Source organism: Cebus imitator, unplaced genomic scaffold (assembly GCF_001604975.1).
Source record: "Cebus imitator isolate Cc_AM_T3 unplaced genomic scaffold, Cebus_imitator-1.0 Scaffold648, whole genome shotgun sequence".
Classification (NCBI taxonomy): domain Eukaryota; kingdom Metazoa; phylum Chordata; class Mammalia; order Primates; family Cebidae; genus Cebus; species Cebus imitator.
Window position 1 is genome coordinate 565,103 of NW_016107963.1, and position 15,043 is coordinate 580,145.

The following is a 15,043-nucleotide window of genomic DNA, read 5'->3' on the forward strand; positions in this document are numbered from 1 at the left end:
CTTGCAAGTGGAGTCTTCCAAGGAACCACTAGACAGGCCAAATAATAATTCTTCAGAAACGAGGCTTGGAAGGAGCTCCAACGTTCTGCTCCATATTCTGTTCCTTCTGGTGGCTGCGAGGCTGCTGGTTTTCACCATGATTGTAGGCTGTTGGTTTTCAAGGCTATCATTTCTACCCATTTTTGTAAATAAAGTTTTATTGGAACAGAACCACATTCATTCATTTACATATTGTCTATGGCTGCTTTTGTGTACAACAGTAGAATTGAGTAGTTGGGACAGAAACCATATGGTCTGAAAAGCCTAAAATATTTATGGCCCAGTCCTTTATTCTAAAAGTTTGCTACTCCTACTCTAGACTAGTGCTGTTTAGTAGAAATATAATGTGAGCCACATATATAATTAAAATTTTTTGAGTAGCCACATTAAAAATTTAAAAAAACAAGTGAAATTATTTTAAGAATATGTTTTATTTAACCTAACCTATTCAAAATATTATAAATTTGACATATAACTAATATACAATTACTAATAAGATATTTCACATTTTCTTCTTACTAAGTCTTTAAAATCTGGTGTGTACTGAACATTGACAGCACATCTCAATTTGGACTAGCCACGTTTAAAATGCTTACTAATAACTAGTAGCTACTGGTTATCATATTAGATAGCATAGCTCTAGATTCTTGGTGCTCAAAATGTGGTACCTGGTTTGGCAACATTATATCATACCGGAACTTGCAAGAATGGCACAATCTCAAGCTTCAGCCTGGATGAACTGAATCAGAATTTGCATTTAACAAGCCCTAGATAATTCATATGCATATTGAAGTTTGAGAACTAGAGCTCTATACCATTTTGCTATACTACCTGTCTTTGGGATAAGGACCTAGTGTACCCAAGGTATTATTCTAATATAAAATAAAACCCTCTGGTTGTCATTCTATCATAGATTGTGGTGGAACAGCCTGAAAACGAATTAACCAAGATGACAATGTGCCAGGTGTTGTGCTAGGCTAGGCACTGTGGGGTTTGCTGAGCTGAAGAGGACATGGTCTCTTCTTTCAGGGAACTCACAACTGCCCAAGGATGCCTGGAGAATAATATAATACTCTGCATGTGAAATAGAATCTTCTCCACTAAAATCCTCTAAACAACTTCTCCATCTCAAATGTAAATGTGGCAACCAGGCATTGGATTGCTCAAGCAGGCATTCAACTCAAGAGGTTCATGGGACAGAAACAAAACAGTTTCACTCCATTTGAAATTGGCTCACGGCAACGGTCTGAAGCAAACACTCAAGCTTTAGGATATGAACTCAATGGGTCATTCTGAAAGGGTAGCAACCCTGTGTTTGTATAACAGGAAAGTTGTAACATTCATCATGCCCAGATTCAGGAACTGTGCACTCAAGTCAAGAGAAATCTGACAGTCTGATTTCCAGGTTCCAGTGACTTGGAATAGAAATTCCTATTTAAAGCAAAGAAAATAAGAAATGAGGAAGTGCCAGTCCTTGTTTCTCTGTGTAGGTGTTGACAAGCTATTAAATCATTAGGCTGTCCCTTGCCAGAAGCAGCAGAATAAATCTTGGAAGCTGACAAATGGTCAGCAGCTCTGTGTGTGCCTGCACACTCAGAAGCACACACAAAGGGCACACTGTTTCCCTTGGTTTATCTCCTGGCTGTGTAAATATTTCATCTGACATTTGGATTGGATTCTGAGCTAGTTTCCCACCAAGCTGATGGTTTTTTAATCTGCTTTCATCAGCCTACAATAAACTGTCTAACCTGTCTGCACAGTGCAGTGTACTCTGCCCACTGGCAAAGAGAACAAATGGAACCAGGAGATCCCGACATACTTTTCTCAGATGTCTGAAGACAAGGAATTGCACCCAAGCTCTGACCAAGCCAGAAACACAAGCTGTGAGGCACTTGTCTCATCCCGTTATACTAGCACCCACGAGCCCTTCCTAGACTAGACCAGTGCCAGCAGGAGGTCACAACACATAACTTGGGCCTGCCATCCTATTAAGACAGATCTTTGGCTCAGCACAAATATGCCACTGCCAAAGATGAGGGTGGCTGTAATCTCATTCACTCTAGGTTGTATTCATGCTGGCTTCTTTTCAGTTTCAGATGAGTTCCTTCAGTTGTCCAAAATGTAGGAAACACTGTGATAACCCAAACCACAAATTACTGGCTCGGAAAGTTCATATACAGTAATAAAAATAAATAAAGGAAGTACTGATACATGCTGCAACAAGGATGACCCTTTAAAACATTCAGTTAAATGAAAGAAGCCAGTGATAAAAGACCACATATTGTAGGATCACATTCATATGTAATGTTCAGAATAACAACTCTATAGAGACAGAAAGTAGATTGGTTGTTGCTAGGGGGTTGGGGGAGAGAAGATTGATTACTAGTGGGCATGGGATTTCTTTTAGCGGGGATAATAACGTAATAAAATTAGGTAGTGGTAATGGTTGCATAACTTTGTGAATATACTAAAACCCACCAAATTGCACACTTGAAATGGGTGACTTTTGTGATATGAGAGTTATATCTTGAGAAAGCTATTTAAAAACAATTGACTTATTAGATGATTTTTCCCTTTCCCCCTAAAAAACTTCCACACATCAATCTTCGCAGCCTTGCTATTTTATATTCTACTTATAGGGGAAAGATGTAAAAGAAAGGCATACAAGCTGGTACTAGGAAAGCTGTAGGATCAGAAGGGTCTATCCAGTCTACTGCTACAGTCCTCATTCATTCATTTATCCATTCATTGACAGTCTGCTATGTGCTAGGCACTGGGGATAGAGCATTAAGAAACTCTACCCTTTCTATTAGGAGCTTATGATAATGATGTTTCTAACATTGACCCTGAGACCCCCAGATTCATGAACTGCCGTCTGTATCACTGAAGATTAAAATGTATAATTGCATTAACTGTACAGTATTATTTGTATTCCAGTTTTTTTGAAATTGGGAATTCATAGATTCATGGATGATATACCTCTTTAAAAGTTTCAATACCTGAGGTGTAAACTATACTGAATAATTTATACTAATAGTAAAGCAAAATATTTAAAGATCAAGGCTGGATACAAACTTCCTGTTTCCCCAAGGAAGTTTCCCCAAAATGTTGTAAGCAAGAATTCTTGACAAAAATAGCCAAACCATGTACTTTGAGGTTTCCTTCTTCACAAAGAATTGCTTTTGTGAATCCACAGGCTTTATTAAGAGGTAGCCTTTTCCTCTTTGTCTCAGTATAGATAAAGACATATATCTGCTGGTATACTTCTGGTGTTAGTGTGGGGAAAACTGGCACAAAGAAACTCAGTTGTTCATTTCTTTAGGCAGTGTTAGATGGAGAAATATAATAACATTTGATTTTTGGAGTCAGGCAGGCCTGAGTTCAAATCCTAGCTCACATTTTAAATTCAGGCCTGCATTATCTTTTAACAGCTTCTGAGTTAATCCCCCTATCTCCGATCATGTCCCTCTCAAGTTCACCCTTTATACAGCAGCCTAAGTAAACTCAAAAATAGAAACTGGATATTGACACTCCCTTACTGTAAATGTTTTAGGGATACCACAACTTTGGTAGGAGGGTCTAAGCTATTTAGCATGAGTCATAAACAGTTGGCTCCACAGCTTGGCCTCAAAACACCTCTCTAGCTGCATCTCCACCTTACGATTTTTGTATGACTGTAGTTGCACACAGACAGAAACCCACATACACCCACTCTGCTCAGGTTGTTATGCTCTCCTGGAATCACTTTCCACCCTTCTGTGCCTGATTAACTTTTGAATCATTCTTGCATTGGGGTGGGGGATACAGCATAGCTAGTAAGAGGATAGACTCTAGAACCAGACACCAAGGCCAATAAGGGCCCTGACTTAGCCTGCCTCCCCTAACTTTGGAAGCTAGCTATTAAAAGTAGTTGAGATACTGATAATAATTGCAAAAAGTCTGTTACATTCTAGCATAAACTACTTTAAAATCATTGTATTGAAAAAGTTTGAGTAAGTAATACATGTATTTAGTTAAAAATTCCAAAGGCAGAAAAAGATATTTTGTAAAAGATTAAGTCCTTGCTGTGTCCTAGATAACCAGTTCCCTTACTAGTAACTCTTTCATGAGAAAGACTGTATATGTAAGCATAAAAATTATCTTTTTAACACAATAAGAAAAGACATTGTACACAGTGTCCTGTAATCCCCTTTTCATTTAGATACCTTATCTTGGAGATTCTTTCTCATGTATTATATGTAGCCAATCTTCTACTGGTAAATATTTACATTGTTTTTCAACTTTCACAAAGCTATTTCTTATGACCTCTTTTACTAGTCTTGCAGAGGTCCTGCTCACCAGAAAGAAAATTCTTTTTTTTCCCCCCAAAATCTCAGTTACTTTATATTCTTTTCCATTAAAAGTTGCATTTATTGTGATTTTGTTTTTTATTTACAAAGGTAATACATTCCATTTGTAGGAAACCTGGAAAAGCCTGGTGCAGTGGCTCATGCCTGTAATCCCAGCACTTTGGGAAGCTGAGGCAGGAGGATCACTTGAGGCCATCAGTTTTAGATCACCTGGGCACCATAGGAAGATCTTATCTCTACAAAAAATTTAAAAAATTAACCAGGCATGGTGGTATATGCCTGTAGTTTCAGCTGCTTGTGAGGCTGAGGCAAGAGGATAACTTGAGCCCAGGAGGTTGAGGCTACAGTGAGCTATGATCACGTCACTGCACCCCAGCCTGGCTGCAGAGTAAGACCTCATCTCAAAACCAAAACCAAAAAACAGGCAAACGAAAAACTCGGAAAATAAAAAAGCATGAAGAAAAAATATCACTCATATTTCCAACACTGGTTAACATGTTGATGAATGTCTTTCTACTATTTTTTTATATTCATATATCTGTACTTTAGAAAAGGTCTACTCTCAAATTTGAGGGGGAAATATGTGATAAAGCATAGTAAGAAAGAATAATAGCTTACCATGTTTTGGTCACTAATGTACCTTAAATGCATTATCCCATTTAATTCACACAACAACCCTATGAAGTATATACTGTTCTCCTCGTTTTACAGATGGGATCTGAGGCACAAAGAATTGTTCAGAGTCACACAGTTTGGGGAGTAACACACCTGGGATTTGAAGTTAGATATATCAGACCCCAAGTCCCACCTCTTACTCACTGTACTCCACCACCTCGGCCAGGTCTACAGTGTCCAGTAAAATTGAAAAGGCACAGACCTTAAGATCTAGCAATTCCATTTGCAGGTCTGTGTTCTACAGAAACTTACACATGTGCCCAAGGAGCAAGTTTAAGAATGTTCATTGCAATGGACTATGATGGCAAAAAATTAGGACCAATCCAAATGTCCATAAAGATGTGGATGGTTAAATAAAACACAGAATATCTATACAATGAGATACTATAAAGAAGTTAAATGGCCTGAAATGGATCTATGTGGGTAGATCTTAGAAACGACATTGAATGTCTCTTCACCGAGTAAAACAATAAAAGGAGAAAAAATATTGAATGAAAAAAAGCAGGTTGTAAAATAATATGTACAGTATTAAAGAAAAAAAAACCCATTCCCCCCAAATTCCAAATCTTGTTTCTGATCACTGTGAGAATGAACTGAAAAGATGCACATCAAATTCATGACAATGGATGCCTTGGGGGCATTGGGAAAGAAATAGGACTGGGGATGAAGGTCACAGGATATTCAACTTATCTACGATTATTATTTTTTTAAGGATTTAAAGATAAAATCTTAACATATTTTAATTCTGAATGGTGGGAATAAGTGTTAGTTGTAGCCTCTGTTACTACACTATATTTAAAAAATAGTATCAGCTAATGTTTACTGAGCATTTATGAACCAGGTACAGTTCTAAGCATTTCATGTGGATCAATTCATTAAATCCTAACAAGCATCCTATGAGGCAGGTACTATATTAGTACAGATGAGGAACTTAACAGATAAGACACAGGTTAAATAATTTCCCTGCATCACACAGCTAGTAAGTGGTAAAGCTGGAGTGTATCTGGCTTCAGGAACCCTGCTTTCACCCTGTGTCACCTCTATTCTTTGGAACATTCTCAAAATCTAAACAAAACAGCACAAAGCCAAATCCCTAAATGCTGAGGGAATTCAAAGTGGAGAAATGAATGTAATTGTGCAGTTGTTGCCCTGATTGCCACCTTCTCTTTCTATTTGCGATATTAGCCTGAGGGCTCCACTCTGGAGCTGAACTAGCTCTAGTTCAGAGTAGAACAGCAGGACCTCTTTCTTGAGGGAATCAAAACTGAAAACTCTACTCTTCCTCAAAAACAAAAGAAAACAAAGCAAAATAATAGGCAGATCACAATGAGCTAGGCCCCACTGGGGATATTACAGGGCACACACTCAATTTAAGCCTGTGTGTGAACTGGAGTTCCCACAGGTTAGCTAAGCCTAGTTCCTTGGCTACAAAAGGTTGGGGCAGGGAGAAGCTGGCAGTGATGTAGAGTAGAAAAGTGAGACTTGGAGGAAAGAGGGAAATCCTTAGGCTTCCTCCGGTGGCTGCTCCTCTCCCTGCAGAAAGATATGCTATCTGGTGCTTAAGGAGTTTAGTAGCAGGAGGAAAGGGAAAGATGAAGGTCAGCAGGGCAGGTTTCTCTAGCTCTCTTCCTGCTGTAGCCTCTGGTTTTAGTAGAGTAATTCCCTCACTCCCTGCTGTCATCATCAAAGCAGCTCCCAGGCTCCAAGTAAATAACAGACAGGGAAACAGTGGGCAAGAGAGGTTGTATAGGGTAGTGGTGAAGAGCTCAGACTCCAGAGCCACCCTGCCTGGGTCTGAATCCTGGTTCTGCCACTTATTAATTCTGCTAACTTGGGCAAGCCATTTATGAAATGGGGATAGTAACAGAGTTATTGTGAGGATACAGATAAATTAATGCAGCTAAAGCACTTAAAACAGTGCCAGGCACATAGTAATCACCCTATGAGTGCTTGTTGTAATTCTTCTTTCTGAGTACCTGCTTGTTTCCAGGGACTGTGGTAGGAATTGGGGATGAAGGAGAGGATCAGACAGTGTTTGCCCTTGAATTTAGTTTAGTTGAGGAGACAGATGAGTAAATTAATTACAATACAATATAATAAGGTCTCAAGTAACTATGTGTCAGATATTATAGGATCACAGAGAAAGGAGTGACAAACTACGGAGGGGAGGGGTGGCCAGGGAAGACTTCACAGACAGATGACATGGGAATTGGAAGAGTAGGACTTCATCCAGCAGGCAAGTAGGAGGAAGGACATTCCTGGTAGAAGGAGTATCTTGGTCAAAGGTGTAACTGGAATCAGGGTCTAGGGCAGGAGTAGGGTTAGCATAGTGGGAAAAATAGATTAGAGCCCAATCTAGAAGGATCTTGTGTTCTCTGCTAAGAATTTCAGACTTATAAGTTCTTTGTGTGTCTGTGTGTGTGTGTGTATGTATTTGAAGCATGTAGATAACATGATTACAGTTGCATTGTTAAAAATAACTGATATGAAAGGAAGGATTATGGATGGAAAACTGGAGAGATACCAATTGAGTTGCACTGATCCCCCAACTCCCACCCTCAACTCCTCCCTCAGTGTTCCCCTTATTAATCAATTATTCACCCAGTTGCACAAGAGTGAGCCTTGGGGTCTTTGGTGAGCCTTTGCTCTCCATCATTCCTATATCTATTTCATCAACAATCCTTGTTGGTCTATCTCCAAAATGCATTTAGAATCTAGAGGACCACAAAGCCCTCATAACTGGACCAAGGAAGTAATTAAGGTTAAATAAGGTCATGGTGAAGGGGCTAGCTGATCTGATAAAGTTAGTGCCCTTATAAGAAGTGACACCAGAGAGATCTCTCGAGTTTTCTCTCTGCACACACGCCAAGGAAAGGCCATGTAAGAATGTGGCAGGAAGGTGGCTGTTTGCAAGCCATGAGGAGTGCCCTCAAAAGAAACTGACCATGCTGCTCCCTTGATCTTGGACTTCCAGCCTCCAGAATTGTGACAAAATACATTTCTGCTGTTTAAGCCATCAGGTTTACGGTATTTTGATATGGCTGCCTGAGCTGACTAATACAATTAGTTTTAGCTACATTATTAATACTTGTTTGTGCACTGTCTTGTGTAATTCTTTCTCTAATTGGCTGTCAGGTGCAGCTTTGTCTTTTCACTAGTCTATAAGTTCTTAGAAGTCATGGATCATGCCTTTTAAATCATGAGAAGCACCTAAACCAAGTCAGGCACACAGTCGTAGGCAATAAATGCTTATGAAAGGAATGGATACAACTGCATATGAAGACATGTTGAACATTCATAACTAGAAAAGGATACTGAGGCTCTGGAGTTGGTGTTAGCTTTGTCACAGATGTCATAAATGTCTCTAAACAAATTAGCCTATTTCTCCCTCTCTATCCATTTTTTTCTTCAGCTGTGATGTTTTTTCCCTCCCTTATGGAGTTTTGGGGAGGCTTAAATATGATCCGGTATTTTCAAAGGCCTTGTGAAGAAGCAGAGAGCTTAGGTTTTTGAGTCAGAAAGATCTGGGTTCAAAATCTAGATTTCTCACCCTGATAAGAGCACTGACCTCACGAGACATGCTTTATACACACAGGAGCATTCAATCTTCACAGCCACCCTGCAAAGTAGACAATGAGTATCACCATTTTAGGGATGAGGAAACTGAGCTTCTGAGAGACTGGGGAAATTACTCAAGGTCACACTTCTAGTTAAGGGATCAGAATCCCAAATTGTTTGGCTCAAAAGCTCATGCTCTTTTTACCCTGCCACAGGCTCCAAAAGAGAACAAAGCTTAACCTCTAGAAAGAATGACTTCCTATACTGGATTTAACAAGATCTCATGTTCTAGGAACAAAAGTTCTTGCTTTCTTTTGGGAGACAGGAAGCTGCCACCCTAATATTTAAGTAACGTAAAAGCAGTGAGGGCTGGGCACGGTGGTTCATGCCTGTAATCCCAGCACTTTGGGAGGCTGAGGTGGGCAGATCACCTGAGGTCGGGAATTAGAGACCAGCCTGACCAACATGGAGAAATCCCATCTCTACCAAAAATACAAAATTAGCTGGGTGTGGTGACGCATGCCTGTAGTCCCAGCTACTCGGGAGGCTGAGGCAGGAGAATTGCTTGAACACAGGAGGTGGAGGTTGTGGTGACCAGGGATTGTGCCATTGCACTCCAGCCTGGGCAACAAGAGGGAAACTCTGCCTCAAAAACAAAACAAAACCAAACCAGTCGGAATCAGATTTTCAAAAGGGACCAGGACCCAAAAGGAGATTATGAGCTATTTTACCAGGCTGAGGGTACCATGGAGGGCAGGGATGTAGCTGTCTTACTTTTTATTATTATTTTTAATTGATAATAACTATACATATTTATGGGTACAGTGTGATATTTCTCTTTTCTCATTTTTTAACTTTTAATTTTTTGGGTATATAGCATGTATACATATTTATGGAGTACATGACATATTTTGATACAGGCATACATATGCAATAATCACATTAGGGTAAATGGGGTATCCATCACCTTAAGCATTCATCATGTCTTTGTGTTATGAACATTCCAGCTGTACTCCCTTAGTTGTTCTAAAATGTACAACAAATCATTGCTGACTATAGTCACTCTGTTATGCTAATTTGATAGTCTGATCTTATTCAGTGCCTCTAACTATATTTTTGTACCCATTAACAATGTGATATTTTGATACATGTATGTAATATATAATGATCAAATCAGGATAATTAGCATATCCATCACATCAAATATTTATTATATTTCTTGGTGTTGGGAACATTCAAAATCACTTTTCTAGCTATTTGAAAACATATAATAAATTATAGTTAATTATAGTCACCCTATAGCGTGTAGCTGTTTTATTTACTTCAGGCACAGTGTACCTAGCATTGTGCTTGGCTCAAGGAAGCACTCAATGACTATTTGTGGAATGATAAATTCCCAGTGTAGCTCAGAGGATGAAAGACATTACATTCTGTGGCCTGGTATTGTGGCCACTAGAAAAGTGTAGCTATAGAGATTAGGCCTGAAAAAGCTAGTCACTTAGGTGCCAAGGTTTGGAACTGAAGAAGTATATTTTTGATATGTTTTAGAGTCACAATGAAACAAGATTCCCTGATGGGAATTTTCCCAAAGACTGGATCCAGATACCCAGTAAAAGGGTTACAAGTGTACTTGCATATAATTTGCAAATGGTTTATGTCTAACTACATTCTCTGTCATCTATTCCCTGGTGATTTTCAAGGCAAAAATTCATTGCTACCCTAAAGGTTATTGCATAATTTATAAAAATAATAAAAGTTTATCTTCTCTTCCTTAAAAAACAGAACAGGCAGTACCACATTTCGCTGTCAAGGCTGTTCAGCACAGACATCTCATATCTTTATTATTGCCATGGAAAGTGTTTGATCAATCATATTTAGACTATACTATAAAATTTAAAATGTAAGATGTACTTGTATTAGCCAGTATCACTAAAGTTCCTTGGAAATCAACTCCTATGTCATCAACATGAGGACTATCCTGTTTAAATGGCACTTATTTGGATTTCAATGATATAGAGGCCCTCCATGTAGGAATCTGTGTTACTGAGGACTCAAAGCAAGAGTAGTTTTCCCCACTTCTCAGAAACACAGTTAAGGCCCACTGGCAGAAATCACTCTTCACAAGAGTAGAGGAAGCTGGAGTGACAGAGAGCAGAACTGTGAATACCCATTCCTAACTCACAGGCAGAAGTTTTGCTTTGTAAGCTGATCCTTGACAGAGCAGTAATTTATAAATGGAAAGAGATAGGGGACTCATCATTCAGCAAGCATTTATTGAGGGCCTGCTATATGTGCAAGGCACTAGATAAAGCATCACAGCTTAATAAGAAGAGCTTTCAAATGTATCAGGCCTTTTGTTGTCATTGCTTTAAAATACCATGTCTTGTGTTTAAAAATGGCAATGTAATCATGAGGAAAAAATCCAAACTCAACATTAGTACAACTTATATTTGCCCTCTCGAGTGATGTAAAAAGAACTCTCTAAATGCTTTAAGGAGCTTTTGCACACACTGTTCCCTCTGCTTGGAATTCTCTTCCCCCTTTCTTGTCTGCCTGGTGAAATCCTACCCTCTCTTTAAATAACAGCTCAAATATCATCTCCTTTGTGAACCCTTTTGACACCTCCTGAGCAAATTAATCATTCTCCTCTATACCTTCGCAAAGCTCTTTGCAAGGAACCTCTACTCTCACACTGTACTGTAATTTTTTTATTTCTCACACTTTACTCTGAGCTCCATAAATCAGGGCACACCTCTGATTCATATTGGTATCCCCAGCACAACACCTGTATATAGCAGTAGTCAGTAAATGACTGCTGAAATTCCCTGACCACTTTGAAAAAGAAATCTATTAATACATTACAGAGAACTTTATAGAAACCTAACAAGGCTTTGCATAGTAAGTGCTTAATAAAGGTCTGCTTACTTTGAATGTAGTAAAAATGGTGCATCTCTTAGGTCAATCTATAGATAGCAATTCTTGCTAGACCCTTCATGGTGCCACAACAGCAGGCACCAACTCTACACAGACAGACATCCTTATGATGTTTCAGGCACTGAATATTACACTTGCCCTAACCATTCACACCTGCCAGCTTACCAGGTGGCACAAATGTCTCATTATTAGTCACTTCTTGGAGTTAAGGCATTAGCTACAGAAGTGCCCTATTGGACTGCTTTCAGATGGAGGAAGAATACACCAGAAACCACCTGAAAGACTTCACATCTTTCAGAGGATCTGGAGATCATTCATGCTTCTCTCCTTCTCTCCTTCCAACTATGATCTGTACTCCAGAGAGAACTCAGAACACAGGAAAAGAACCTAAAAGGAAAGAAAAAAAAAAAAAAGCCTAAAAAGAGTCAGTGTTGAACACAATTTAAATGGTACCCTGTATTCAAAGTCGACAATATATATTAGCTTAGAATTATACATTTGCTGTTTGTAAAAGTGCTGTGAGGTGCAAATCGAAAGAAGGTTAAAAAATGAGTAAACATTATATCAAAGCAGTAAAAAATTCCAAACTTTGGCATTTAATAATAGCCATTTTAAAAATTCTGTCTTTTCTCTGGATGTGGGAGAATAAAACCCTTTTTCTGTTCTGAAAAGAGATGTGTAGAAGGGTACTCATTTTGTAGTTTGAAAGTTTTACTTTTGGCCTGGCACAGTGACTCATGCTTGTAATCCTAGCACTTTGAGAGGCTGAGGTGCATGGATTGCCTGAGCTCAGGAGTTCAAGACCAGCCTGGTGAAACCCCATCTCTACTAAAATACAAAAAATTAGCCAGGCATGGCAGCGTGTGCCTGTAATCCTAGCTATTTGGGAGGCTGAGACCGGAGAATCGCTTGAACCTGGGAGGTGGAGGTTGTAGTGAGCCGAGATCGCGCCACTGTACTCTGGCCTGGGTGACAGAGCAAGACTCCATCTCGAAAAAAAAAAAAAAAAGTTCTATTTTTATGGAAAATAGAACTATCTTGTAGTTCTTCAGCATATAATCACTATAGACTTTTTTTGTTTTTTTAGAGCCAAGGTTTCTCCATGTTGGTCAGGCTGGTCTTGAACTCCCGACCTCAGGTGATCCGCCCCCCCCCCACCCTCAGCTTCCCAAAGTGCTGGGATTACAGGCTTGAGCCACTGTGCCTGGCTTCACTAAAGACTTTTAAAAATTTATTATTTTGGCTAACACAGGCACAAAATTGGCAATTAATACTATGTTAGCTAGAAACCAGTTAGGCAAATACCAGATTTTCTGAGCATTCTAGTTAAGAGCAATGGAGATGATCTTTCCCAAATTTTGAAAATCCAGGAATGTTCTGTGACTCATCGATTACTTAGGGAGTTCTTACTCAGGGTTGGTAGTTTAATAAATTAGGCAGAAGGTCAAAGCTAAAATCTGTTGAATTTAGCTGAAACAAAGACCAGTCTTGCTTCCAAATCATTGTTAGTGCTATTTGAACAGTAAAATACTGGGGAGCGCAGAAGTAAGAAAAGTTCCTCAGTGTAATCCTCTTCTACCTCTGTTAGCTTGAGAGACATGGGTGAGAGAGGGACAATGCCAACACAAACGGAACTGTACAGTGAAGAAAGCAAAGGAGGGCCAGAACAGTGGGTGAAAAGTTAACTTACTTCACTTAGACCACCATATTAAAACCAGATGTGTCTAAAATGTTGGATGTGGAAAAACTGGTGTTACTGATAGCGTGAACAAACTCTTTGTGCTTTCCTCCCAATACAGTATCATTACAGGGTGCCAGAGGTGTCATTTTCTTTCATTCCACATGTAGCACATTCTCAACTAGTTAAACCGTTTCTAATCTTATGTAATTAGATAGGTCTCGCTACATCCCTCAGTTGAAGGATTTTATGAGCTGCCTTGTTCTGTCTCCCTTTTGTGACAGCTTCTTTGGGGCTGGAAACTAACATTTGCTAACATTTCTTCCCTTCTGGCACCTGTCAGCTGGATGGGCTCTGGGAAAAGGAGGATGGGGAGGGAAGGAATGTAACACTCCCCCCCAATGCCCTGGTATTAGAGGCGTCTTTGTCTCTAGTTAGGGATTACTTTGTTCTGGAAAGTGCTGTTAAGTACACACTCAAAATAAACAATGGGCAGATGGATGAATGTAATGATGAAGTTCTTGTTTTTTTAATTTAATTTCATCACAAATTTTGAGTTCCTCTGTTTACTAAATATAGAGCCTAGGTGAGGTACTAACCAGAGGCAGAAGTCCTTTAATATGGCCCAAGGTTGACCCATCCTGCAAAGTGGATGGGGCTTGGCTCTTTGATCTTCCTAGTCCAGTCACTCTGTGCAGAGCCCCGCCACTGGATACAGAGACTCCAGCATGACTGCCTTTTCCTTAGTTCAGAGCAGAGTTGTAGGGAGTCATCAGATATTTGACATCAGAATCAAAGGCTATATAAACACAAGGGCTTTTACTTCAATGCAGAAATAATAATCGCATTTTGGAATTGAGAGTTTTTCCTTCCAAAGGCTTTAAAGCGATCCCCCCACCAAGAGCTTTCTTAGGGTCATTTCTTGACCATTCTATGATGTCTCTGTGAGGTCGCTGACTGGCAAATTCTCTCCATGTGTAGACGGGGAAATCCAGAATTAAGGCCGATTTATGCTTCTATCCCTTGGGACTTGTGCATGATTGATTATATGCAGGGCCTGACCTCTCACCACAAAATTCTGTGGTTTTTGTCCAATAATGAGAAAAGACAACTGAAGGAGTGCAGAGTACAATAGAAATGGGTGAGTGACAGGGCCACCTGATGTCTCCTAGTACTTTACAGTTTATAAATCGCTTTCAGAATTGCCCTTTCATGGACAGGCAGCGTACACTCCTATTTCACCAAAGCAACTGGACTGTGGAAACAAGAGCCAGGGTGCTGGCACAGTTATGGAGCCCTGAATTTCTCACGCTGGGGGCGGGGCAGTGCGTGGGTAAGCACTTTGCCTTCCAGGAATAGTACTGCTCTGAGACTCCTCTGTAGACTGCCTGGAACGAAGATTAAGCCCAGGGTTCTCTTTGCATTCCATTTAGCAGTTTGCTCATGCTTTCACCACAGATCAGGCTCAAGAATTCCTCTGCCAGCTGAGAATCTGAATGTTGCTTTGGCTGTAAGACAGTATCTTATTTATTCTCATAAATCCTCTCCTCCTCTTGTCCTTGATTATTTTCACCGTAAAATGGAAACAGGGGCAAATTATGTGAGCATTTGGGTGTTGGACTACAGCCACCCTTGGCAATCTTTGTCAATCTTTGAGATTCTCACCAGCTTTGACTAAAGAACAGTGACTCACCCAGAGTAACACACAGCCCCTCTTGCCTTTAAAAAAGGAGTTCCTCAAAAGTGTTACTAAAGAAAACAAAACAAAACAACTATAGTTCAAGGAAAAAAAGTGCTAAGAGCAAAAGAT

The 15,043-nt window shown here is 39.7% G+C and overlaps 1 protein-coding gene across 10 annotated transcripts in view; it reads right to left on the minus strand.

Annotated features, from left to right (window-relative positions):
• Positions 1-15,043, minus strand: part of HDAC8 (histone deacetylase 8) — a 278,811-nt gene that overhangs the window by 49,058 nt on the left and 214,710 nt on the right. The window contains exon 10 of one of the 10 annotated variants that reach the window (XM_037734636.1): positions 9,281-11,942. The exons of the other annotated variants lie outside the window; for them this stretch is intronic. Coding sequence (XP_037590564.1) covers positions 11,898-11,942 — 45 coding nt within the window. The 3' untranslated portion in view covers positions 9,281-11,897. Of the gene's footprint in view, positions 1-9,280; positions 11,943-15,043 lie in introns of those variants that run through there. 10 annotated transcript variants of the gene reach the window in all.